General features: G+C 49.3%; 1 protein-coding gene across 1 annotated transcript in view; it reads right to left on the bottom strand.

Annotated features, from left to right (window-relative positions):
• The window catches only part of LOC149871052 (spectrin beta chain, non-erythrocytic 1-like), a 45,182-nt gene that overhangs the window by 11,742 nt on the left and 6,994 nt on the right, over window positions 1-26,446 (bottom strand). The window contains exons 6-9 of the mRNA XM_090034546.1: window positions 25,267-25,351; window positions 24,022-24,218; window positions 23,382-23,491; window positions 15,438-15,507 (exon numbers count right to left, since the gene is read on the bottom strand). Of these exons, the coding sequence (XP_089890672.1) occupies window positions 15,438-15,507; window positions 23,382-23,491; window positions 24,022-24,218; window positions 25,267-25,351 (462 nt within the window). The remainder of the gene's footprint in view (window positions 1-15,437; window positions 15,508-23,381; window positions 23,492-24,021; window positions 24,219-25,266; window positions 25,352-26,446) is intronic.

Consider the following 26,446-nt stretch of genomic DNA (forward strand, 5'->3'; position numbering starts at 1 on the left):
TCCAAAGGAACACTTTTCCTTAAGAAAATGACATTTCATCTGAGTCAAACATTTTCAAAGTGACATGTTAATTACAACAAAATTTTGTTTGGAAAAAAAAATCATATGAAGCATTCAAACTGACTGGAACAGAGCGATTTGCTTTTTCATTTGGAAAACTGAAACATTCATCACAACAGGTTTAAACGCTCTTTAGATGAATGTGAGTTTTCATTACATTGTACTGATCCTCAACAAATCTAAAATGAAACATTTTTAATTAGAAACGTCCTTGTTTTGGAAAATTTCAGTTCAGAATTTTTAAATTTTGTTTTATAATTTGGAAACACATATTTTTCAAAAAACCTATTTCTTTTGAAGTTTTGATCGCCAATAGTTTAATCTGAGATTTTTTTTCTCATTTTGTTTTGAAAGGAAAATGAACTTCAAAATGAGGTAACATCCCATAAAACAAAATTTCTGGGCTTTGGCCACTTTTATTATAAGTGACTTCTTGAGTCAAATGTTATTTTACATTGTATTGTAGACAATAATATAAAATATAAAGCTGAAGCTGGAAAGAAATGTATTGACTGACTTGAAAAAACCTGTTTTGTTGGGAAATGTCAACATACTTGTTTTCAACATATTGGGTTTGTATGAAGAATGAAAGCATGTTTGCAATGCCAGAACTTCCACTGGAACAGACAGATGAGGTTTCACCCACTTCTCCTTTTAACTTCTATTTTGAATGAGAGCAGCAAGTGTGAAAAGTACGTCTTCTATATGCTGGAGTTGCTCACCCAGAACAGAGGGTAACAAGGGCGAAAAAAATACCAGGTAAAACTTGGAAAGCCCACTTTGTGGAATATGAGAGCAATCTAGATTCTGGGCTACTAACTCTGATTGCCTCTCTTATCACTCTGGGATAATGGAGGGTCCTGCTGCTCCGGGGGGAGGGGGCGTTATCAGACAGACTCTCTACTGCCGGGCACACCAAAAAGACTCAGAACTAAAAGCAAATATGTCCCCAGACCCACAGGATTTACACCATTTGGGTGTCACAGGTGGGAAGTATTTGGGTATCTGGGACATGCCATCAAAGGGAGCTTTTCTGAAAAGCTGTTCAGAAAACGTACGCACAACTGGGGACAAGGCCACACAAATATTCACACCCAGAGACCACTTGCACCAGACTACATTAGGGCACAGATACTAGAAAGGACATCAATTACACGTCCTGAGTCACTGGCCAGTTTGCTATTAATAGTGGCAGTTCTGCCTAACTTCTCTGGCTTTTTTCCATTCATGGATCTCAAAATACTTCAAGAAGAAGAGTTATATCATTACCCTTATTTTGCATATGGGGAAACAGGCCTGGAGTAGGAATAAGACATGCTCAAGGAGAGCTAGCAGGCAGGTGCCCAACTCATAGGCTCAGACATTTCTGAGGACCTGGGCCTTGGTCTCTTGGGGAACTGATTTTGCCCCTTTCCAGAACTCAATCTTGGGGCAGGGAAGGCAGGCCTCAGCTCTCCAGCAGGCGAGTTGTAGTCCCCCTCTGAATGTCCAATGGCAAGAGATTTTGAGTGGAGTCCCACAGAGGTCTGTTCTGGGCCCAGTGCTGTTCAACCTGTTTACTAATGATTTGGATACTGGAATTATGAGCTTCTTGAGCAAGTCTGCAGATGACAAAACTAGGAAGGAGTGTGAACACGGAGGGTGGGAATGCAATTCAGAAAGATCTCGACAGATTGGAAAGCTAGGCTGCAGCTATCGGGATAAGGTTCAGTGCTGACAAATGCAAGGTGCTACACCTCAGGAAAAATAGTCATAAATCCAAATAAGAAATGAGTGACACCTGTCTGGCTGGCAGCACTATGGAAAACAATCTGGTAGATCACAGACTCAATATGTGAACATCTAACCATGCACTTTACTGTACAGTAGCCTATTTTACTGTGCATTAAAGTATTGTGTAAAAAAATGTGCAATCACACTAATGTGCAGTAAAATAGGCTACTGCACATTAAGTGTCATTTAAAAATCGGGTTGGGTTGACTATGTACTTTTCCTAAGAGGTTAGATGATGGAACTGTATAGGATGGTTTGGACAGGAATGATTTTGCCTCAGGCAGGAGTTTGGACTAGATGATGTCTTGAGGTCCCTTCTGGCCCTCTTTCTCTATGATTCTTTAGAATATGCTCCAGTAACTTCTCAGGTATTGAGGTGAGATTAACCAGTCTGTAGTTCCCCCTTTTTAGAGGGGCACTATATTGGCCCCTTTCCAGTCCTCTGGTACCTCACTCATCTCCCACTTCATAAATATTATACCCAAGGGGTCTGAGATCACCTCTGCCACCTCCTTTAGTATCCTGGGATGAAGTTCATCAGGCCCTGCTGATTTGAATTCATTCACACCCATCAAAAGCTCTCTGTCCCCTTTGTTATTTCATCCCTTAGTTTGTCCTCTTCCTTATCCAAATAATTCTTATTAGGTGTCTGGCTGCAGCTTAATTTTTTTTTTTTTGTGAAGACTGAGGCAAAGTAGCTGGTGGGTACCTCTGCCTTCTTTGATTTGATTGAGGGTTTACCGTATTTAACCTGTCCAAGCATGGTCCGCGCCATTGGGAGTTACTGACAACTCAGACTGGGCTGGGTTTGAGCATCCTTGCCTCAGGACTTTGTGTGGGGCTGCTTTTGGTTTATTGTATGTTTGCACCTGAAGAACAAGAGAATTCCTCACGACCCTGGAACTGTTGTCACATGTGAAAAATTTAAAAAGCCCCAAACACATGCCCCAGCACTCAGAGCTAGAGAGGAGGAAAAGGGGGTGGGGGGGAGGAAGTAGAGCACTCGGAGCAGGGGTACTGGTCAGAATGCAGGCCCAGCTCACAGGCCAGAGCCCCTCTCCTGGGAAACGGGGATGGTGAAAAGGACTAGTGGTCAGCGTAAAGCATCACCTGGATAGGAGCTCTCAGTTCCAAAACCCTGGGCTTGGACGCATAAAGGAAAACTGCTGAGTAGGGATGTGCTAAGAATTCTGTATATGGCACTAGCAAGATTGAAACAGGAATAAATACAGGGACCAGTGCAGGTGTCCATTATTCAAGAAAGATGCTGATAATTGGTGAGGGCTTGAAGAAGAGCCATGTGGATGATGCAAGGGCTGGAAAAGCAACTCCTGCTAGTGAGATGCCCCAGGAACCTGATCTGTATATCTGACCAAAGAGAAGGTTAAGTGCTGATATGGTCAGTCTGCCAGCACCTACTGACAACAGAGGGCTCTTTAGATTCAAGATCTCATTTCTGGACTGGAAAGCCAGAACAATTCAGCCTAAAACTGACTATGAGGATAATTGGAGCACCTCGCCAAAGGCTGGGCTGGCTTCTCCATCTCTGGCAGCTTTTAACTGAAGGCTGGAGATTAGTTTCTGAGAACAAACATACCTTACTGCAGGACAGACTTGTGGCACAAGCTACAGGGCCCTGAGATCCATAAGGCTTTAATACTGTCCTTCTGCAGTGAAATGCAGACTCTGGGATTTGCATCTTTCCAGGCTGACCTAAATCATCTCAGTGGACAGTTTTATATACTGTAGTCCTTGGAGCACCTTATGTGTGCCTGTGTGCCTGAAAGGGATAGGGCACTGAGATTCATACATGCTAGGATCGGAAGGGACCTCAACAGATCATTGAGTCCGACCCCCTGCCTAGGCAGGAAAGACTGCTGGGGTCAGATGAAATGCCCTAGGAGACTTTCCTTGGTGTGGATTTGCCTCTCCAAGTCACTACTACTGCCCAATAACAAGGGCTGGACGGGCAGAGTGGAAATATCACCATATTGCCAACCCTTCAGCAAACACTGCGGTATCTTACCAGGGGTGTGGCAGGGACTTGCCAGCATGTTATTGGAGAGAAGGGAGTTTGCTGCCACCGATCAAGATGGCAGAAGTACCCAGGTTGGGAGTGAGCACTAGCAGGCATCAAGATGTTGGTATCATCTTACTGTGTACCAAAGGAAAGCGGGATGGGTGAGCAAGGGAGAGGAAGGTGAGGGAAAGGAGGAGCTCCAGAACTCCTGGGAAGATCTATCCTGACTCAAAAAAGATGTTGGCTCATTTTCAGTCAGTTATCCTCCTCTCAGCATGGCATGGTCTCTTGGGCCTGGGCGCTCTGCCACCAGTACGTGTGGTGATGGCAATGGCCTTGGCCTGTTTTAACCATGGTCCCTTTGGCCTGGAGCACATGATACTGGTGCCCCAGCTGCTGTATCATCAGCCTGCTTGCTGCCAGGACATGATCAGGGAGTGCCTTTCTTCCATAAACAGCCCTTCTATTGTGCGTGACCTGGGACAAGCCATGGAGTTGGATGAAGCATGAAGGGGCTGCTAGTAGGATGTTGCAGTGGGTTTGTGGTGGGGGTCCTTAGCTCTGGCATTCAAAGGCCCTGATGATCTCCCCTGCTTTGGAGCTGTCCAGGACAGAGGGTGGTGTGCTTTGGAGGGATAGAGGACATGTGTTTTTTTTAAGGATGTCCTTTCCACTCCTATCACCTGAGTACCAGTGGCATTTAAATGTCTGTGGGCATGTCTACATATGCAATAAAATACATCTGAATTTTCTGGGCAGAAAATTCAAGCATCTTAAACTGGGCCCCTGCACGCATCTGAAAGTATACCCATCAGGAACAAATTTGTTCCTGATAGGAGCAGCTCAGTTTACAGCTGCTCAGCCCTGCTCTTCCCCATCTTGAAGCAGCCAGTGGAAGCTCCAGGCTCCCGAGTGCCAGCCCTGGGTGGCAGGAGACATGGGGGCTGGTCCCAATCTCCATGTGGCTAGGAGGCAGCTGTCCCAGCAGCCAGACATCTCTCCCAGCCACATGATGGTCAGGATAACTCCCAATCTCCATGTGGCTAGGAGGCAGTGTCCCACTGAGTCAGGATAGCTTTCCCTGCTCCCTGTGGCCCCTGGTCCCTGTGGCCCCTGGTCCTAGGCTGACCAGGAACCAGAATCTACACATGTACTTCAGTGCATTAGTTTAATGTGCCAATTTCTAGTACCTGTATCCACAGGTACTAGAAAATGGCACATTAGACTAATCTACTGTACAGTAATTGCTTTGCATGTGTAGATACTGATACTTTACTGTGCATTAGATTAGTCTGATGTGCAATAAAGCATCTCACATAGATGCACCCTGTGTGCTTATAATGAGGGAGAGGTCAGGTTATAGACCCAGAACTTTTTTTTCAGATTGTTGCCTGATTTTCAAGAACTTCCACTTCCTCTGCAAAGAGAAGTCCTTGTGTGTGAAAACGTGTGAAGGAAACTTTCAAAATATGAGTGGAGAGTGAGTGATATACAGACTGAGTGTGCAGACAGCCTGAGTCTGTTGCTGGGCAAGACATTTTTCTATGTTCACATCAACAAGGTATTATTAACACAAGGGAATAATGATGCTTATTGGCATGTCCCTTATAGGCTGACCTGCTCAGGGGGTTCCTTCCCTACTGCACTGGCAGTGTCGCAGGATGCCCCATTCCAGCAGGCTCCAAGCCCTTGTTTACCCCAGGATGGGTGGCAACCCTCTGCTCACCCAGAACCCACGGCCTGTCTAGATGAACAGAGCAGGGTTGAGATCTGGGCCAGGATCCCTCTGTCCCTGGTCCTGGCAGGGAGGCCCAGCACACAGCCCTGCCCTGCCCTTCCACTTTCCTCTACTCTTGGACTAGGCTTCACTGAAACTCTGGACATGAGTCAGTTCCACTGCCTCAGACCAATTTCCCAGGGGCCTCTCTAGCCAACCTGGGTGCTCACCTTCAGGGGGAGCATGAAGGTAAATTTCTGCATTCTGTAAGGCTCAGGGTGTGAGGCACCACAGCAGGGATCTTTTCAGTGCTTCCTATGCTATTGCTTCTGCTCACTGCAAAGAACACTCTTGGCTTCCCTCTTCAAAGAACAGGAGGTACTGGCTCCAGGTTGAGCCCTGCCTATGGTCCCTAGCATGCCTAACATAAAGGCAAGGACTTGACAAGAAGGAGCAAGGGCCACCAAGTGCCACACAGGGCCAAGGGTCATGATGCCCACCCCAGGCGTCGGTTCTCTTGAGTCTTAACAGGCAAGGTGGTGGCCTTCAGTCCCATTACGGCTTTCTCAGTGTGATAATCTTTTGGTATGTCTGTATTTGTGACCTCAGCACTCTCATGCATGGCTGCTCCCTGGCCACTTCCTCCTGCTTGCACACGTGAAACCTGAGGGTGAGCCAAGAAAGACCCAAAGGGGAGGCCACATTCCAGCAACCTGGAGGTTAAGAGTTTGAGAGCATGTCCAGGTTTGTATGAAGGTGTCCAGGTGGGTAGACTGTGTTTTAGAGCACCGCTTCCTTGGACGATGGGGGACATGTCCCATCACACGGGGGCATCCTCACCTTCCTTCCTAGTGAGATTAGAAGGGTCATGCAAAACAGAAGCACCTTAGAAAGCTTCATCCTAGGATGCTTGCTGGAGCAGGTACAGTGCTCTTGTCCATGCTGGGGGAGAACAACATAGTAGGCAGCTTATGTGAACAAATGCCAATGCACTGTAGTAGGTGCAAGAGACACTAGCAACAGATAACAGATAGCTGGCCAGGGCTGGGCAGGAGAGGCACTGAAGGCAATGCAAGGCCTGGACAAGGAGGTTTAAATACCAAGAAGCAGCTGGAATCTGGATCCTGATGCAGACAGGGAGGTAGAAGCATAGCCAAGCACTGGGGATGATAAGCTCAGGCTTCTCTGCCCTTTGAAGATATCAGCATTCAGGACGTGCCAGACCTGGTAATAGGAAGGGTTAGCAAGGCATGAAGAATCTAGCAGGTGTGCAGCAGAGCACGAACTGCCAATGGTACAGGTGGAGGGAGGGAAGAGAGGAAAAGCTTGGCAGGCTACCTACAAAAGAGCAAGAAAAAGCTGAGTGTGAGGATGCTTTGATCCCTCAGACATAGAAATTCCATCTGCAAGAGGCTTTGCTGGAGAAATGAGGAGGGTGGGGAGAATCTCCTAGGCAGGAATGGTGGGAGGCCCGTGGGCAGGAGAGCAATAGAAGAGCATCTGGTAAAGGTAGAGCTAGGGGGAAGATGGCCCAGGAAGAGACAGTAGATGGAAAAAGAAGACTATATAGATTCCAGCCTTGCTGTTGGAGAAGAAGTTGTAGACATGGAAAGAACAAACCAGTAGGGAGGAGCTGAGCTAGAAGGAAGCCTGCAAAGCCATGGAGGCCATCCAGGAGGACAGCATGGTCCAGCACTATAAACAGTGCAGGTGGGAAGTGGGGCAGGGAGACAACTTCTTCCAGTGTGAAGGTTGCGGTTGGGCAGCCAGCGAGCCATCCACATCTCACAGACATGCTGCCATGAGGCAGATGCCCCCACGCTCCTGAGAGAAAAAAGGATTAAATGCCTCCTGAGACCACCCCCTGAACCACAGAGGCACTATTATTTTTCCAGAAAGAATGGCTGAAACATGTTCAGAGGAAATAGTGTGTTTAAAGGGTTCTTGCCAGGGACCTGTGTATAAAGACACCACCTGGGCCCATATGCCTGCCTCTGAGCAATAGGTGTCAAGACATATAGGCCTATTTCAAGAACCATCTGTTGAACTTCTGCTTTGCTTCAGTGTCTTCCATTGCCAAGTGTTTCCCTGAGTTTTGGCTAATGCCCCTCCATAGTTGGCCACTTTGGCCACGCAGTTGGTCAAGATAGAGTAAAAAAGGTGGGAGGCTGCCACGGAACCCACTGCTGTGGTGCAGCATAACCCAGAGTCTGCACAGCACTGTGGAGACAATGTTGGCTACCCTGACAGGTCAGCAAAGCCATTCCTAGCTTGGGGGAGGTCCCTCCAGACAGGGGCAGCACTCCATCTTCTTTCCTTCTGCAGGTCACACTTTGGGGTCAGAGGTTTCCAGGATCCTGGGGAAAAAGCCTTAGTTGACACTGACTGTCAGTAACCTTTGTCTTGAGTAGAGCTCTGGACTATTCCTCCTAACCAACCATGGGTCTGCCCCTAACGGGGTACTGGCATGATTATCTCAGAAAGCAAAGGCTTCACACCTGGTCGTCTTAGGATAGCTCCTTGGTTATCTGTAGTAATAGCAACATGGAACTCCTCAAAGGCATAGATGCAATGCAGGGAAATGTTACCACAGTTTTACAGAGGGTCAGCTGAGAACCAGGAGTGATTGACTTGCCCAAGGTCACAAACTGTGGCAAAAGCAGAGCCAGGACCAGAACGTAGTTCTAGCAAACCCCAGCCCAGGCCTCTATCCGTGAAACCATGCCTGCAACCTGGCTTCTCCCACAGAAGGGGGAAGGAACTGGCAGGCTGGGCAATCATCTGTCCATACTGGGAGTGTATGCCAGTGCAAAGGAGACCTCTTCTCAGTCAGGATGACCTGCAATGTCCCACATGTTCTAGGGACCTTTTCTAGAAAGCACTGGATCTGTGGTTACATGGGCTGTGGCTAGGAAGAAAACCTAGTAAGGGACACTTACAGGAAAATGTGTCACCTGTGGCTCCATGCAATGTTAGTATTATACACAACTCATAGTAGGAATGCAGCCCATAAGGGTGTGTGAGAGAGGATGTGGCCTTGGCTGAATGCTCTGCTCTCTTCCAAGGACTGGAGATGGGACTTTCCTTTATTGTATCTGCAGGGCAAAATCCTTTCTCTGTTATGATTCACCAGCATGAAGGGACAAATATAATCAGGGAATCCTGGGTGGCAAACAGTTCCCCACAGAACACATCCTTTACATCTAACCTAATTGTTCCCACGTCATCACATTTCACACTCAAACCCTGTACTGCCTCTCTGCACTTCTCCTGCAGCCTTACTATCACTTGACATGAACCCATTAGGCTTGGGTGAGGGGAAAGGGACTGGGTTTCTTTCGAAGCCCACCTGCCCATCTATCTGTTTGCTCCTGTCACCCATCCCTTGCTTCCATCTCTCCAGGTCCCATGACTCTGCCTGTACAATCCAACAGAACCACGACCATCTTTCACTATCAGGAATGGAATCAGACTTCCTGTTCCCCACCCAGCCATAAGCAGATACATGGGTTGGATCCATGGTTTACAAAGGAGGGTGCCACTCAGACCATGGGGGAGTTGGGGGCAAGGTGTAGCTACAGCCCATGGGCCAGCAAAAGGACACCAGGGAATAGGGCAGAAAGCAAGCGCACAAAGTTTGGGACCTGTCAGCCACCATTGCTGTCCTCAGCTGATCTAGGTGCATGGGAAACCCCAGCTTTGTTCCTGTGCAAGTCCAGCCAATAGCTGTGGGGAGTGATCGGACAGCGAGCTGGGCTCAGTCCAAAAAAGTGGCAGCGGCAGCACACAGGTTCCTCCCTCCACTATCTTTCAGCAGTGGGAGATTGACCATATCAGTAACCGAAATCTGGAGACATCAGAAAGTCCTGGCCTTCAGAATAAAAGTGCTAGTGAGCCTTTGACTATAACTACACACAAACACACACACACACACACTTCTTCTCCAGGAGTCAGGGGAGGATGTGTAAAATGCTCTGATCCTGTATTGGTCTTAATATCTAGAGAGACCAGATTGGTTGTAGGTTATCTTTTGCACCTGAAAAGGGCTGTGTAGCTCAGCCCCTTCTCCTGACTGCTGGTTGGTGTTTGGAACCTCTCTATAACTGAAGAGAGGCTCACATCATGACAGGGCAGGATGCTGCTACACCATCGAAGAGTTAAGGGAGAATGTAATTCAGAAACTGCAAGGTCAGAAGGGAGTGAGGTGGTTATCCCATTTGACCTGCATCATGCAGACCAAAAGACTGCTCTGCCTTAATTCCTGCTTGATCTAGGCTTGCCAGAGACCCATTCACTCTTGATTCAATGATTAGTAGTACTACAGAACCTACCACAGTCTCTTGGTAAGATGCTCCAGTGGGTAGTTGCCCTCCCTGTTAAAAAGGGCAATCAGGACTCATAGTAGAGATAATGTCTTTAATTAGACCAACAAGATTTTTGCAAAAAAAATGTCTTTAATTGCAAGCTTTCAGGCACAAACCCTTCATCAGGCATTGGAGAAAAGATTGTAAAAGTTCTCCTGTGTAGAAATGAAAGGGTGTTTGTGCCCAAAAGCTTGCAATTAAAGATTTTTTTTTGCAAAAAATTTGTTGGTCTAATAAAAGATATCATCTCTACTATGAGTCCTGATTACCTTTTCCTCCAGACCAATACAGCTACAACCTAAATATCTATTAAAAAAGGTGTTTTTTTCTGAACCAAACTGATCTGGTTTCAGCTTTCAATACCAAAAAGAAAAAAATCTCAAGTAAGTTTGCCATGATCTTTTTTTCCCTATACCCAAGTTGATATACATTAATTATTTCACCTTCCTTTAATTCTCTATTACAGCAGACACCCGATTTATGCAATTCTGACTTAATGGACGTCTCGTATTTACTTGATTTTTTATTAGGGTCTGGACTGGAAAATGCCCCTCAAGGTGCACATCATTCATGTATATACATGAATGCTTACAAGATTCCCGTATATACGCGAATGCCTCACAAGATTTGCAGGCGGACTCAAGCAGAGCTGTGCTGCCATTGTGGTAGCGGCATCTCAAGAGGCATAGGTGAGATGCTAGATGCACATCCTAAAGGCATTCCACCACGAAAAGGGGAAAAAAGCTATGACTACAGTATGTCTGGGGTACACAACCCCTCACTATTCTGTTATTTCCTACAGGGAAAATTGTCCTGACTTACACGAATTCAACTTACACGAAATTCCCCCGGGATGCGGGAATTATTGACCATTCCATTACTTTGCCCAGAACTGAGATAAGAGTGCTAGAGCTAAATCTATAGTTACCTGAGTCATCCTATTTCCAGCTACCGTCACCACCTACTGATCTGACTCAGAAATGTTTTTGGCTTTAGGAGCCTGGCCCCCTGCCAGCTCCAAGACCTCAGTTCTCCACCTGTGAGATGAAAGGCAGTTTCACATTTGTTTTCATAGAAACTGGCTCAGCTCCCAAGTGGATTTGGACTTTAGCTTGTTTACACATTACAGCATGATCAAGGCACAAGCCCTGGGGCCTAAGCTCCCACTGCTTTTAGCTCTAAGAGCAATCTCTCTGTATCTGTCATGATGAGACTCAATGAAGGATTAACTGTTGCATAGAGGCTGTTATGGATTTCAGCAGGAGTTATGGCTGAGTCAGGGTCAGACTGGCAGAGGTGTAACCATGTAGTTGGTATCTGCGTCACAGTACAAGGCTATTTGACTTGGAGCCCTGGTCCAATCCCTGTTTCTGCTTAAACAATCCTACACCCTGGCCCTGCCTTATGAGCCATACTCACCCACTGCAGTTCTTTCTTCTGCTATCCCCCAGCTTTTCATTGGCAGACAGTGGGGCAGAAAATGTGCTTCTAAGAGAGTGCCACACCTCAAACATGCTTGGCTTCCTGTGGGGCTGGCAGTATGCAGGGCAAGGGATTGAAGAGTGCAAAATAATAGCCAGTTCAGACCAGACATAATAGGGTTAACAGAAGCTTGGTGGGATTCATCCCATGACTGGGCAGTTAGCATTAGGAGCTACAGGCGGGATAGAGAAGGAAGGAAAGGTGGGGGTGTGGCACTCTATGTCAAGGAGCAATACACATCCTCTGCCAGCAAAATGGGGTCAGAGGAGGGGTGAGCTGAAGTGCTCTGGGTCAAGATACAAGGAGGCCATGGGGAGAGGGATTTAACGGTGGGGGTCTACTACAGACCCCACAACCAAAGGGAGGAGCTGCACCAGGAATTTTCGGGCCAGCTTGCAGAGGCACTTAAGGCAAGGGATGTAGTTGTCATGGGTGACTTCAATTACCCGGACATCTGCTGGGAGGAGCAGTCAGCCAGGTCGGACCATTCCAGGAGGTTCCTGGCCGAGATACAGGACCTCCACTTCATTCAGGAGGTGCACAGTCCCACCAGAAGAAATGCCCTGTTGGACCTGGTCCTGGCCACAGGGGACGACCTGGTAAGGGGCCTCCAGGTCCTTGACCACCTGGGTGATAGCGATCATCGCTTGCTGGAGTTTACCATCCAGCTCAGGGTGTCAAGGGCCAGCAGCAAGGCGGTAGCCCTAGACTTCAAGAGGTCCAACTTCAATGAGTTGAGGAGATTAGTGGGAGAGGCACTGGGGTTCCCGAGAGCAGGGGCGCTCAGTGCCCAAGATGAGTGGGCGTTCCTTAAGGAGACGATACTCAGGGCCCAAGGGGTGGCCATCCCAACAAAAAGCAAGGGGGGCAGGAGTGCCTGGAAGTCCCCCTGGCTCACCAAGGGCATCCAGGAATGCCTGCTTGCCAAAAAGGCGGCGTACACCCAGTGGAAAGGGGGTGCTATCTCCAAAGAGGAGTATACCTCCTCTGCTCTGGCCTGTAGGGGGGCTGTCAGGAAAGCTAAGGCAGACATAGAGCTAGGACTTGTGTCCACAATCAAAGATAACAAAAAGCCCTTTTTCAGATATATAGGGAGGATGAAGAAAGCACCGGGAAATGTGGGGCCCCTACAAGATCCTCTGAGCAATCTGGTGGTTGCGCCAGAGGAGAAAGCAGACCTCTTTAACTAATTCTTCACTTCTATTTTCTTGGGCAGGGACCAGGACTTCCCCTCCGTGAGGCAAGATGGACTCGAGGGGAATGCCTCCAGACCTCAGGTTGGGGAGGACTGGGTTAGAGAGCTTCTGGAGGGGCTGGACGTATTCAAATCAGCGGGTCCAGACACTCTCCACCCCAGGGCGTTGAGGGAACTAGCAGGGGTTATTGCAGGGCCGTTGGCATGGCTTTATGAGCGCTCATGGTGCTCGGGCCAGGTGCCGGATGATTGGAAGATAGCCAACATTGTCCCCATCTTTAAAAAAGGGAGGAGGGAGGACCCGGGAAACTATAGGCCCATCAGTCTTACCTCAGTCCTAGGGAAACTCTTTGAGAAGATCATCATGGAGCACATCTGCGATGGGTCAGCCTCAGAGATGATGCTCAAGGACAATCAGCACGGTTTCATTAGGGGGAGGTCATGTCAGACCAACCTGATTGCCTTTTATGATCAGGTCACAAAAGCACTGGATGCAGGTGTTGCCGTGGATGTAGTCTTTCTGGACTTCAGCAAGGACTTTGACACCGTCTCCTACCCCATCCTCATTAAAAAATTGGGTGACTATGGCATTGATGCCTACACAGTCAGATGGATTGCAGATTGGGTGAAGGGTTGCACTCAGAGGGTGGTGGTGGATGGGTCATATTCAACCTGGGGAGAAGTGGGCAGCAAGTCCCCCAGGGCTCGGTCCTTGGGCCTGCGCTGTTCAATCTCTTTATCAGCGATTTGGACGACAGGGTGAAAAGCAACCTGTTTAAATTTGCTGATGATACCAAAATTTGGGGTGAGGTGAGCACATTAGTAGGGAGGGAAAGACTGCAGCAAGACTTGGATAGGTTACAGGGGTGGGCTAGCAAAAACAGGATGCGCTTCAATACTGACAAGTGCAGGGTGCTGCACTTGGGCAGTAATAACCAGTAGCACAGTGATAAGATGGGAAACTCCCTTCTTGAGAGCACAGAGGCAGAAAGGGATCTTGGAGTCATTACTGACTTTAAGATGAACATGGGCCGACAATGCGAGGTCATGGTTGGCAGGGCTAATCAGACCTTGTCGTGCATCCACAAGTGCATCTCAAGTAGGGCCAAGAAGGTGATCCTCCCCCTCTATGCAACACTGGTCAGGCCACAGCTGGAGTACTGTGTCCAGTTCTGTGTGCCCCACTTCAGGAGGGATGTGGACAACATTGAGAGGGTCCAGAGGAGGGCCACCTGCATGATCTGGGTACTACACGGCAGACCCTACAATGAGAGACTGTGGGACCTGAACCTGTTCAGCCTTCACAAGAGAAGGCTGAGTGGGGACCTGGTGACCATCTATAAACTCACTAGGGGGGACCAGAAGGGTTTGGGAGAGACCTTGTTTCCCCTAGTGCCCCCTGGCATAACAAGGAATAATGGCCACAAGTTATTGGAGAGTAGGTTTGGATAAGACAACCATAAGAACTACTTCACAGTTAGGGTGGCTAGGATCTGGAACCAACTTCCAAGGGAAGTGGTGCTGGCTCCTAACCTGGGGGTCTTTAAGAGGAGGCTTGATGCCTACCTAGCTGGGATCATTTGAGCCCAGTTTTTTTTCTGCTGCCCTGGACTTGAAGATCTATAAGGTCCCTTCCGACCCTACTTCTTTGATTCTATGAAAATGCCTTCAAATCATCTCACAGATGTATATATTCTCCCAGGGAGACAAATACCAGGTACCAGCAGAGGTAAGCAGAATGAGAGCCAGTGGTTGGGAATCAAAACCAAACAACATCAAAGAAGAAACACAGCACAACCACTGACCAGTGCGGTTGTTGAACCCTTGGTATACACACCCAGGAAGTACCAGGGTCTCTGACTCTCAATGCCTTCAAATCAAGAATGAATGTCTTCAGGAAGACAGACACATTGATGACACTGGGTGACAAAGTGGCCTGCATTATCTGGGGATCTCAGGGTTTCCTCTGGCCTTCCACCTCATGAGTCTAAGCCTATGTCTACACTGTGGCAGCAGAGAATTCAGTCATGTTGTGGAGGAAATAAGCCTAGCCCACCTATTTCCACAATGAGTCTGAAATGAGGTGGAGAGTATGGCCCCTAGGCACCTCAAGCCAACACTCAGCAGGCCAGGGCCAGGGCCAGGGCCAGGGCCAGGGCCTCAGGTTTTGAGATCTCTTCCAGGAGTTCCCCCTCAGTGCCTCATTTTTGGTGAATGTGGGCAGTGGATGGAGCTTGTCATCTCAGTAGCAGAAATATCCAAAGTGGGCAATTCACGCAATCTCTACTCCAGTTAGGCTACAGTAGACAAAGAAGGCCTCTCCTAGCTGAGTGAGCCACAGCCTTGTCTGGTAGCTCAAACCAATGTATCTGAGGTACATATCAGCAATGGGCCCCATAAGACAAATATGCACTCTATGTCTTTTCTCCTTTGATGTTCCTGCTGGAAGAAAACATGGCTTTCTTTTGGTGGAGAAAAACAGCATGTTTGTATATTTGCATGTGGCTACATGGGTGTGGTGAATAGTACATTTTCCATAACGTAAACATTTATTAACCTAATTAAAGAAACAATTCAATGGATAATTGTGCAGGTTACAAAAAAAAATCCCCCTACCGACTGGGGAGGAGGAATTAACAGAGAGATGAGTAGATACAAAGCAAATGAGAAATTGCTGAGAAACAGGAGACTTTTGTCAAGAGGCAAACACTGGTACATTGTTAACATGTTTGTGCAGAGGGAGTGATTTGCAAAAGAGCATTTAAAAACTTGGGGAGAATTTGGCTGCCATGGTTCCAGGAAGGAAAACTAAAATAGGAAACTGACCAGTGATGGTTCGTTGCTATTAGTGGGAGAGGCATCTTGTAAAATCCTGTTCTCTTCAGCTTGTTGAAACCTACAGAAAAAAAAAATCCTTTTAAAAAGTACATTTTTGGCTTTGATGTAATGTAAGGTCAGTTGCCATGTCAGTGATTGATCCAAAACAACTAGACCAAACTATTTTGAATCTGTTGCTTTTAAAACCATATATTTCTCACATTAGACAAGATGGCAATATCTTTTTCCATATCCTGACTGCTGTAATGTAAATTCACAGGTGTAGCTGACTGATCACTTCCATCACAGTCCCAGTCCCAACACAAACTCAACAAAGCTAAGCTCTGTATCCGCACAATGCTGACGTCGCATAGTCTCTGTTCTACGAACCACCTTACAAATTATTCAGTGTACAAACATTTATTTAGTGCTCTACTACCTGCCTTCACAGAGATTCAGCTACCTCTGGAATGAAATGCAACAGCTCTTTTCGATTCTCAGCCAGGGTGCTGTGCCACTCTGGTGCACTATGAGATCCTTTGAAGGGTACCACAAAGTGTGAGGTGGTAAATGCAGGCTCAGGCTTATCCTTGCCTATGGGCAGATCCAAGATTTTGTACAACAGGGTGCAGGAACAGTGACCAGCGCTGCAGACATGGACATACGCCTGCTCCCAGCTCCCAGCTCCCCCTGCATTAGGGCAGGCAGACCATGCTGTGGGAGCAGCAGCCATGGATTTTTAAAAGTTCCTGAAGCAGGTAAGATTCCCCATCCTCTCACTACTCTCAGCACCCCTTCCTTCCCCTCCATGCTCAGCAGCAGTTCTCCTCCCCTCCCAATGCCCCACTTCTCCCACTTCCACTGTCCCCAGCTGCTCTGGGGTTAGTGGGAGCTCCAGAGCTGTCCTACTCTAGCTGGTGTGTCCCTACTTCCTGAGCCTGCTTCTGGACTGATGAGGAACACCCAGGGGGGACGGGCAGGGAGGAAGAACCCATCTGCCACCACAGCTGTCCACTCCAGACAGAAGTTAGCTTCACAAGCAGCCCAGATGGAGCAATGTAGGAGCAACTCTAGAGCTCCCCCTGCCCGCAGGGGAGCTAGAGACAGCTGCAGTAGTGGGTAAAGGAAGGGAGGAATGGGAGGTGAGGGGCAAGCACATGCCACTGAGCACAGAGGGGAAGGGAGGGGGAGCATTTTTACCTGATTTGAAGTCCCCAGCTGCTGCTCCTGCAGCATGCCACTGCACCCACTTTGGATCCATCCCTGTCCCTGCCTGATCTCCCACCCCTACTGCCTGACCTCTCTGCAAGAAAGCAAGCACTGTAATATGTAAATTTATTTTTTGAAATTGGGTGCCATTCATTTCAATTGTGGAGGAGTGTCGCAAGTCTGGTGACAGGAGTCCAAAAAGGTTGAGAACCACTGTTTTCAGCAGTCCATTGTAAGACTCAAGGATACTTTAAAGAATACTTTTAAGCAGGGGTGGGCAAATATTTGGGCTTGAGGGCCACATAGGGAAGTTTTTACTGAGCTGTCATGGGCTGGGTCAAGACCCCTTCCCCCCCCCCCCCCCACACAACACTTTACCAAAAACTTCCTATGTGGGGTGGGGCTGCAGGCAGGCAGTTGGGTACAGTATTCAGAAGCACGATGGGCAGGTGAGACTGGGATTGTGGGGCAGGGTCGCAGGGCAGTAACAGCATAGGGCTGAGGCAGAGCCATGATCAGCCTTGTGACGGGTGCAGGTTCTGTGGGCAGGGGCATGTGGGGAGCAGATCACAGGTCTACCCTGGCCCCAGTCCTGTGCTGTCTCTGCCCTATCACCTTTGCCTGGCCATGCGTCCTGCCCCCCTGGGTCCTGGACAGTCTCCAGAAAGACCTTGACAGTGCAGGGCTGGGGCAAAGCTGTGATCCTTTCTCCACACACAGATTTCATAGACATTAGGGCTGGAAGGGACCTCGGGAGATCATCAAGTCCAGCCCCCTGCCCAAAGGGCAGGAAGTCAGCTGGGGTCATAGGATCCCAGCAAGATAAGCATCCAATTTACTCTTGAAGGTGTTCAATGTAGGTGCTTGAACCACCTCCGCTGGCAGACTGTTCCAGACCTTGGGGGCTCGGACAGTAAAGAAATTCTTCCTTATGTCCAGCCTGAAATGGTCTTGCAGGAGTTTGTGACCGTTCGACCTCGTCATCCCTTGGGGTGCTCTGGTGAACAGACGTTCCCCCAGATCCTGGTGGTCACCCCTGATAAACTTATAGGTGGCCATCAGATCACCCCTGAGCCTGCGCTTTTCCAGGCTAAAGAGTCCCATGGCTCTCAGCCTGTCATCGTTAGATCTGTTTTCCTGACCTCTGATCATGCGCGTGGCTCTCCTCTGGACTTTCTCAAGCTTCTCCACATCCTTTTTGAATTGTGGAGCCCAAAACTGGACGCAGTACTCCAGCTGCGGCCTCACCAAGGCTGAGTACAAGGGGAGAATGATGTCCCGGGATTTGCTCGAGAAGTCTCTATGGATGCACGCCAGCATTTTGGTCCCTTTACTAGCCACAGCATCGCATTGCAGGCTCATGTTCATCTTGTGGTCAGTGATGACCCCCAAGTCTCTTTCTTCAGTAGTGCTAACCAACGTAGCACTGCCGAGCCTATAAGGGTGCTGCAGGTTTTTCCTCCCAAGGTGGAGAACCTTGCATTTTTCGGTGTTAAACACCATGAGGTTCTCGTCTGCCCATTTGCTGAGCTTGTCCAGGTCAGCCTGGATCACCCGCCTATCTTCCGGCGTGGATGCTTTGCCCCAAAGTTTGGTGTCATCGGTGAACTTGGCCAGTCCACTCCTGACTCCAATGTCCACATCGTTAATGAAGATGTTGAACAGTATGGGTCCCAGGACAGAGCCTTGAGGGACCCCGCTGGTCACAGGGCACCATGATGAGTGACTGCCATCAATCACAACCCTCTGGGTCCGACCACGGAGCCAATTTCCCAGCCAGCGGATCGTGGTGGAGCCAAGGCCACAACTGGGCAGTTTGGCCAAGAGGTGATCATGGGACACCAGATCAAAAGCTTTTTTGAAGTCAAGATATATGACATCAATCTCTTCTCCCTTGTCCAGGTGATAGGTCACCTGGTCATAGAAGGAAATGAGATTGGTCAAACAAGACCTACCCGCAACAAACCCGTGCTGGCTGTCCCTTAGAATGTTAGCCTGGGCCAGTCCATCAAGGATGGCCTCCTTAATAAACTTTTCTAAGATCTTCCCCAGGATAGAAGTCAGGCTAATGGGCCTGTAGTTAGCCAGATCCACTCTCCTCCCTTTCTTGAAGATCGGCACCACATTGGCCTTCTTCCAGTCTTCTGGCACTACACCAGAGCGCCAGGAGTTTTCAAAGATCCGTGCCAGGGGCTAGGCTATGACGCTCACCAGCTCCTTGAGTACCCTGGGGTGCAGGTTGTCAGGGCCAGCTGACTTGAAGGTATCCAGCTTCTCAAGGTGTTCCTTCACGAGGTCAGCATTGATGGAGGGTAGGGGATTCCCCTCACCCAGATTTCCCTGTCCCATAGCAGGCATGGGCATTCCATGTGACTGATGAAAGACTGACGCAAAGTACCTATTTAATAGTTTGGCTTTTTCCTGGGCATCAGTTGTCAGTTCCCCCATCTGGTTTAGCAGGGGTCCAACATTGCCCTTGCTTTTCCTCCGGCTCCCCACATATCTGAAAAAGGACTTTTTGTTGTCCTTGATGTCTGAAGCTAGTTGGAGTTCACACATCCCTGCCCACCAAACCTGTGCCCATCACAGGGGCATGTGGGCAGCGGATTGGGGCTTTGCTCTGGGCCCTAGTTCCATGCTGTCACTGCCCCAAGATGCCAGGGTTTCCTCGACTGCCCATCTTGCTCCCAGATGCCAGCCCATCTCACTCCCAGATGCTGCTCCCTGCCTCGCTGTGGCCCTATCCCATCTGTCTAGCCACATGCCATGCCTGTGGTCCTGCCCTCAGTGGTGGGTGTGGGGCAAATGGGCTGGGGTGCCTGGGGTATTGAGGCCGGGTCCAGTGGCTGCAGCAGCTGGAACAAGACGCCACTGCCAGGGCTGTTGGGAAATGGAGTCTGGCCATTGTACCACCCTAGCCAGACTGCACACCCAGGGCCCATGGGACTGACCACCCATACCATGGTTGCCCCTTGTGCCTGGGCCAGGTGGGACCAAGGGACCTGCCAGAGGCCGAACAAAATCTGTTGGTGGTTCAGATCCAACCTGCAGGCTGTATTTTGCCCACCCTGCTTTAAAGAGTTTTAAAAAAACTAATGGAGGATCTCTTCTGACATTAAAAAGTGCTCTGGGAAGTGAGCCAGCAACATGCAATTACCCATGTTGGGTTTCAACCAGGGCTGACACCTCCACACCGTATTAATAAGCACCAGTGGGCAGCAGCACCATTGTGCACAACACCTAAAAGACAATGGCAGAGTTGTCAGAGGGAGCTGGGCACTCAACTTTGTTGAAAGCCAGTGGCAGCCTCCAATCCTTTGGGTTCCCTTTGGAAAGGGACAAAACAACCCCTTGCCATGGAGCATATTCCACAACTGTGCTACTAACGTCCCCTCTAATGCCCAGGGGGAACCGCATCAGTAAGGACACTGGGCTTCCCTATGGACTAGTCACCATACCATGCTGCAGATGCTGGTCTTTTATCCAAGCGTCTTGAGTCTTCCTCTGTCAAGAGGTACCAAGGGTCTTTGGGTCTGACTCATTGTCATGACAAAGAAGAGACACATGGCCAGTGCTCAACACCATGCTACAGGGACTGTCTTTACAGCAGTTCCACATGTTAGCTGTATCTGAGGCAGCCCAGGTAGGGTTACCACATGTCTGGGTTTTCCCAGATATATCCTCTATTTGAGTCCTCCTATTGCTGTCTGGGCGGCTTTTTCAAATCTGAGCAAATGTCCAGGTTTTTGCTTTCCTTCACTGGTGGGAGCAGGGGCAGGAGCTATTGTAGGCAGAGAGCTACAGGCAGGTAAGTCTGGGTTGGGAGGCTGAGGCAGGGCAGAGGAGGCCAGAGGGGTTGCCTGCTCCCTCCAGCAGGAGAAGTGGGGTAGGGGGCGCTTTTGAGGGCTATGGCTGGGCTCGCAGCCAGGGCCTGTGCTTGCAGGAGCAGAGTGGCAAGGAGATGCGGGGGGTGGCCAGGTCTTCTGGCCAGGGGAGCAGCCCTGCCCAGGGCAGGGGGTGCCACAAGCCTCCCCTCCTCTTCCCTCTAGCCCACTCGGGCCAGACTTGCTCTGAGCCACATTGCTCCAGCCTGGTTGGGATGGGGGCATCTGGGGCCCCTCTGGCACGGCTGGGGGAGGAGTGGGGGCTGTGGGTCAGCGGTCAGGGGCACTGGCGGTGCTAGGGGGAGCAAGGGGCTTCAGATCAGGAGTGAGGGGTACTGGCAGGGCTGGGGAGAAGCAGGGGGCTGCTGGTTGGGAGTGAGGGGAGCCAGCATGGCTCAGGGGGGTAGGGTACTGCAGTTTGGGAGTGAGGGGAATTGGCAGGGCTGGGGTCCGTGGGCTGAGAGCAAGGGACAGCAGCAAGACTGGTGGGGCTGTAGTTTGGGAGCCAGGGGCAACAGAATGGGCAGGGGCAGGGCACTGCCATATCACTGTCCCCCCACAGTCATATTCCCCCACTCCCCACCCACACAACAGGTACCCTCTTTTCTGGAACTGAAAATATGGTAACCCCATGGTCCTCCTGAACTGGGGCCTTGTCTACAAAGGGACTGTAATCACCTGCACAGCTGACCCACTGACCATGGACCCTGGGAAGCCATGCTTTGCAGTGGTGCAGGAGGGTTTAGCAGCCATGCATATACTCTGCAGACTGGGCCTCAGACTGGGGGAGATCTGGGTTATCTCCAAGACAACAGTATGTTATATATGTCCACCTTGTGCCTGGTTCTGTGGCCAGCAGGATAAGTGCTTTTGCCTCTCTAGATGTAAAAGGTGGAGGGGGTGTAAAATTTCCTGTTGATAACACTACCAGCACACTGCCCTGCATTCATGTCCCTCTTCCAGTTCCCAGGCATTTCAGATGCCAGTGCAGGGCCCAGCTCCAACAAGGGCTAAATTTTGATCCAAGGGCCCCATGACAGCGCACTCTCCCAGAACAAGGCAGATCACAGAGCCCAGCATGGAGCAGGATGAAGCATTTTCCTCTCAGAATCTGGCTGGGAGGAAATGCCACTCCCCAGCAAGGAGATCATAGTCTGACTGGCTTCAGGAAAGACTGAAAAGCCCTTTTAAGCATCAGAGTGACAACTGCAAGCCCAATCAGGACCGTGGGAGCTTCTTCTGGAAGACATCCTCTCACTCAGACCCTCTCCAAGCTGACTATCAAGACTAAGGAGGAAGAAGTGTTAGAGACTCCACAAAGCCCACATGGGCCTTTCCATACACAAAAGGTAGGAGGTGGAATAGAGTAAAATAAGGGCTGGCACTTGCAGAGGGGCCTAGGAGAGCTGGGTACCTGATCCTACTAACTTGCCTCCTCCAGAAGCTGGACATGCACAGCACTAGGGAACCCTGCTGCAGCTCCTGAAATACCAGCAGAGCTCAGACACTCTGGCTGTAGGTCATCAGCCAACATGGACAATAAAGGTGGTGCTGTCATATGGTTTTACTAGGAAAGGTGTCTTTTGCTCTGATCTCGAGAACATGTCCTGTCCCACTGAAGCAAGTGGCAAATTTCCTAATTGACCGCAGTGGGGCAGGCCTAGATCTGTGGTTGTTTTGCTGGGTGAGAGAGTATAACTGGTGGGGAATGGATCTTCTGGGATGGTAGATGAAAAATAGGACTGGAAACACAAATTCAGTTTGAGGTTGGTTGAAATGGAATTGTTGGGGCTTTCCAGAAAAAACAAAGAAGAAGCAACCCCCCACGCCCAAAACAAAAACCCCCCAAACCCCTCATAATTTGGTATGAGGTCAATCCCAGACATTTTTGTCTGACACAAATAAAAATACTCTGTTTCATTTGGGGAGGGTAATTTGACTCCCCTTTTGAAAAAACAAAATTTTAATTCATATATTTTTTAAAAGAAAAAGACCATTTTGAAATAAAACTTTGAAAATTCTTATTTAGAAAATGGTGAAGTGAAACCCCATGGTATTTCCCCACTAAAACACTATATTTTGAAAATGGTGAAATAAAAAATATTTACTTTTCCCCCTTTTTTGGATGGAACTATTCACTGAATCAGCCCCCTTTGAACTTGATGTTTCAGTGAATTTTCTCTTTACTGAAAATAATTCTTTTGGCTCAAAAGGCTTTTTAAATGCTGTATATTTGTGGCTTAGGGCAATAGAAAGATTAGCCACAGAAGAACAGGCCAGTGACTCTTCTCATTTCGTGTCTCTCTCAGTGATCAGCACTGAATGCTTTGGAGAAAGGCTGAAAGCAAAAACACATTTGTACAGGGCTTGATCAGCTATCTGCTCAGCTGTTCATTGGACTTCCCCTGCCCCTGGGGCAGTTGTGCCTTTCCTGACAGGGCCTGAACTCCATCCTGTTTTCCCTATACCAGCCTTATCTGCATCTGCATTCTGAAGCTTGAGGGTCAGGAAGCTGGATTTGCTGGTCATCCATGCAGCCTTGGACCTGGGGATGCTGCTTGCTGTTGAGCTTGGACAGTGGCAATCTTCTAAAGGGAATTTTGGATTAAATTTACAAACTGACATTCTCTGCAAATGCCCTTCAGTAAGAAAAGCAGGTGCACCTGACCAGGTATTACTGCTGGGGCAGTGGAAGATGAAGGTGGAAGTGCACTGTGCCCCCTGCTGAATTGCTTCATTTGCCTTCTCTCCTAGGTCTGTCATGGCTCCAGAGATCCACCTGCCCTGCAAATCTCCACTTCGGCTGCAGAATGCCAGAAAGGAATTATAGGACAGCAAATCAAACAAATCCACTACTTACCCCACATCTTGCATAGCTTCAAAATCAAAATCAAAGGTGGGGTCCATGGTCCAGGTCACTTTGCAGGGCGAACACTTCTCTTGGATCTTCTGCTTGACAAGCAACTCCACCTGGGAAAGGATTGGACTTTTCAAATGCTGCAGCTTGGCAAGAGGCAGGTTGTACTTCCATCCAGTTCCTTTTTCTCCACACTTCTCAAGTGTGGAGAAAAAGGAATTGGATGGAAGTGGCCAGTAGGAGGGGTCTGAATACCAAGAAAGCAGTATTGGGAGGGACTGCAAATGGGATGTACAAAAGGAAAAAGCTTAAGCCGAGTTCTGGGGAGACCCCCTTGCAATAAACATTCAAGGGAATGAGGAGACCCTGTCATTTGGAGGAGTGAAGGGAGCAAGGAATGCCCCAGCTCTTAGCAGCAGTAGCAGATGTGAGTCCAGCTTGCCACACTGAGCTTCTGCTCTTAGCAGTGCTCTCGGTCAGCTGGAGAAGTGCCACAGGCCTTTGCCTGGCATGGTGCTGGCATGGGAGAAGCACACTATGTGTGAGCTCCAGATGCAGGGTCTCATACCCTCTGTTCCCTGGTTCCCTGTCCTAACCAGGACAACCCTCCTGGGCACGGTGTGACATCACAAGATATACCTACCGTTGTCGGCCTCTTCAGCGCAGCAATGCGTTCCTCCCAGATACGTGTGGACCTCTCAAAGGCCTCATGCCTTCTCAGAAGCTTCTCCACACTCTCCACAGTCTGGCCATAGTCATCACTGGCCAGGTAGTGCTCCTGTGAGATCAGCCAGTCCTCAGCTGCAGACGCGTCCCTGCGAAACTGGCGTGCTTCTAGACCTGCCACAGACAGAGCAAAGGGACCCCTTACACATGCGAGCCCTTACACATGGGATAGGCAGAGGGCAGGACTTGCCCTCATGCCAGGACTGGCACTGACAGGGAGGGGTTGCTTCTGGGTTGCTCCTCAGTCTGGAGAGGGGGGTGGGTCTCATCACTCAGGAGCTGAGAGTGCTCCCCCACCCTCAGGGATTGCTCCCTCTTGGCCCAGTGAATGTTCCCCTCCATGTATAGGGAGGCTCTAAGTCAAGCAGCAAATCGGCCTTTGGGCAACGCACTGCTAGTAGAGGAGCCCGCAGTCAAGGGATTTGGAAATATTCCTTCAGGGACAAATTTCTACAGCCCAAGGCCCAAAAGGCAATAGGTGCCTGACCCGTCTCTTTTCCTGGGCCTGGGCAAAGCCCTCACCCACAACACCCGCTGAAGCTGCCAATCCTGTGCTTTGGTGCCAAAGTCAGCTCCTGGTTAGCAATACTGAGAAAACACAAATTGACTGGGTCTCATCCTGTTGTGCTGGGGAGACACCTGCCTATAACATACACTCAGGGCTACAGGATCTGTCCCCATCCCAGATCTATCAGCTGGTGGGTGGGTGGAGCCAATACAAAGCTCTGCCTCCCCCACCCCCTTGCTCTCTTTCCTGTTTATTGAACCCATGGTGGGGATGCAGGTGGGGTGGGGGTGAGTCTGCTGTGTGTGGGGCATCAGAGACTCAGACTCTGGCCAGCTCTTGCATTAAGCAAAGAAGATTTGAGGGAGAGAGTTCACAACAGCCAAAGCCAAAAAGAGAAAAAAAGGGACAATCCAGCCCAAGAAACATCTGTGATGATCCAGCTCTGGGTTGTAAGCACTGATGATCAGACAGAGGAATTCTCTACCATTACCAGCCATGGGATGGATTTCCTAGAGCTTCCTAACAAACCACTGGACGTTTGTAGGAGAGCTCAGTGTGCTGGAGATCTCTGTTGCTCATCACTTGGGAGCCTGGACCACTGGGTGAAATCCCAGCAGCCTCCTCTGCCTGCCTTCCACTCCACCCCACACTCACACACACGAAGACAGTCCCAGCATCTGTCCCAGATTTCCACCATCTCCCTCCTCTTCTCTGTCAGCTGCATCAGCTTTTCTTTGACCTGAATGAGGAGGAAAGAGAGGAACATTATCTCCCATGCAAACAGTATCCTCCTGTTGCAGTGCCATCAAGTGCTCCCAGTTGGGGCTGCATGGGAACCAGTGCACTGACCAAGATGGGATGTTCTACACTGGGATGGAATTCACCTGACTAGTATCTGTCTTGTGCTGGTTCTACACACCAGCGAGATACTCACCCACTGCAAGGAGCCCTTGGAAAAGGAAACCATGCACTGCTAGTGGCAGGAGTGTCCTAAACTGGCTAGCTGCCTCCTAAACTCTCACTGGGGAATGATATTTTTGCTGAGAGATCTAGGACTAGAATGGGTCAGAAATGAAGTGGTTTTACCCCCAAGAAATTCTTGATCTATTTTTCATTTGAATTTTCCACAGAAAATTTTGATCCAAGAATCTTTGGATTCTGAAATGCCATCATGGTGGCTTCTGAGATCTGTATTCCAGGTGCACCATACTCCCATTCTCTTCCCCATCTAGGCTCTTCAGTCAGACAGCATTTTCCACAAGGCAGCAAGGGCTCGGAGAGGTGAGGTCATTCTACATAGGCATGTTCATATTGCAGAAAAGGTGCTTAAGAGGGGATAGGATAGCAGTCTTCATAGCTGAAGGACTGCTATAAAGAAGAGGGAAAACACTTTCTCTATTGCAGAGGAGGGCACAGCCCAGTGGCTTGAAGTTGCTGCAAAGAATGTTTAGATTGGATAGCAGGAAAAACTTCACTGTTAGAATAGTGAAGCAATGGAGTCAACTGCCTAGGGAAGTTGTGGACTCTCAATCAGTGGCGGTTTTCAAGGCAAGGTTGGACAGGCATTGGTCAGGGATAATCTACGCTTGTGTTCTACTGAGGATATTTCCCATGCTTCTGGACTTCACTGGTTGCCACATGGGGCCAGGAGGGAAGTTTTCCCCTTCTCCTGCTAGGTGTCAGGGCCTTTTTAAAGCCTTCCTCAGAAGCAGAGTGTTGGCTGATCCTGCCTCAGGCAAGGGGTTGGATGAGGTGACCTCTGAAGATCCCTTCCAGCCCTATTTCTCTATGATTCAAAGCCTTTGTGTGGCCTTGGTGCATTTTGGGAGCTGGG

This window comes from Crocodylus siamensis, chromosome 2 (genome assembly GCF_052110815.1).
Source record: "Crocodylus siamensis isolate JL-2025a chromosome 2, ASM5211081v1, whole genome shotgun sequence".
Classification (NCBI taxonomy): domain Eukaryota; kingdom Metazoa; phylum Chordata; order Crocodylia; family Crocodylidae; genus Crocodylus; species Crocodylus siamensis.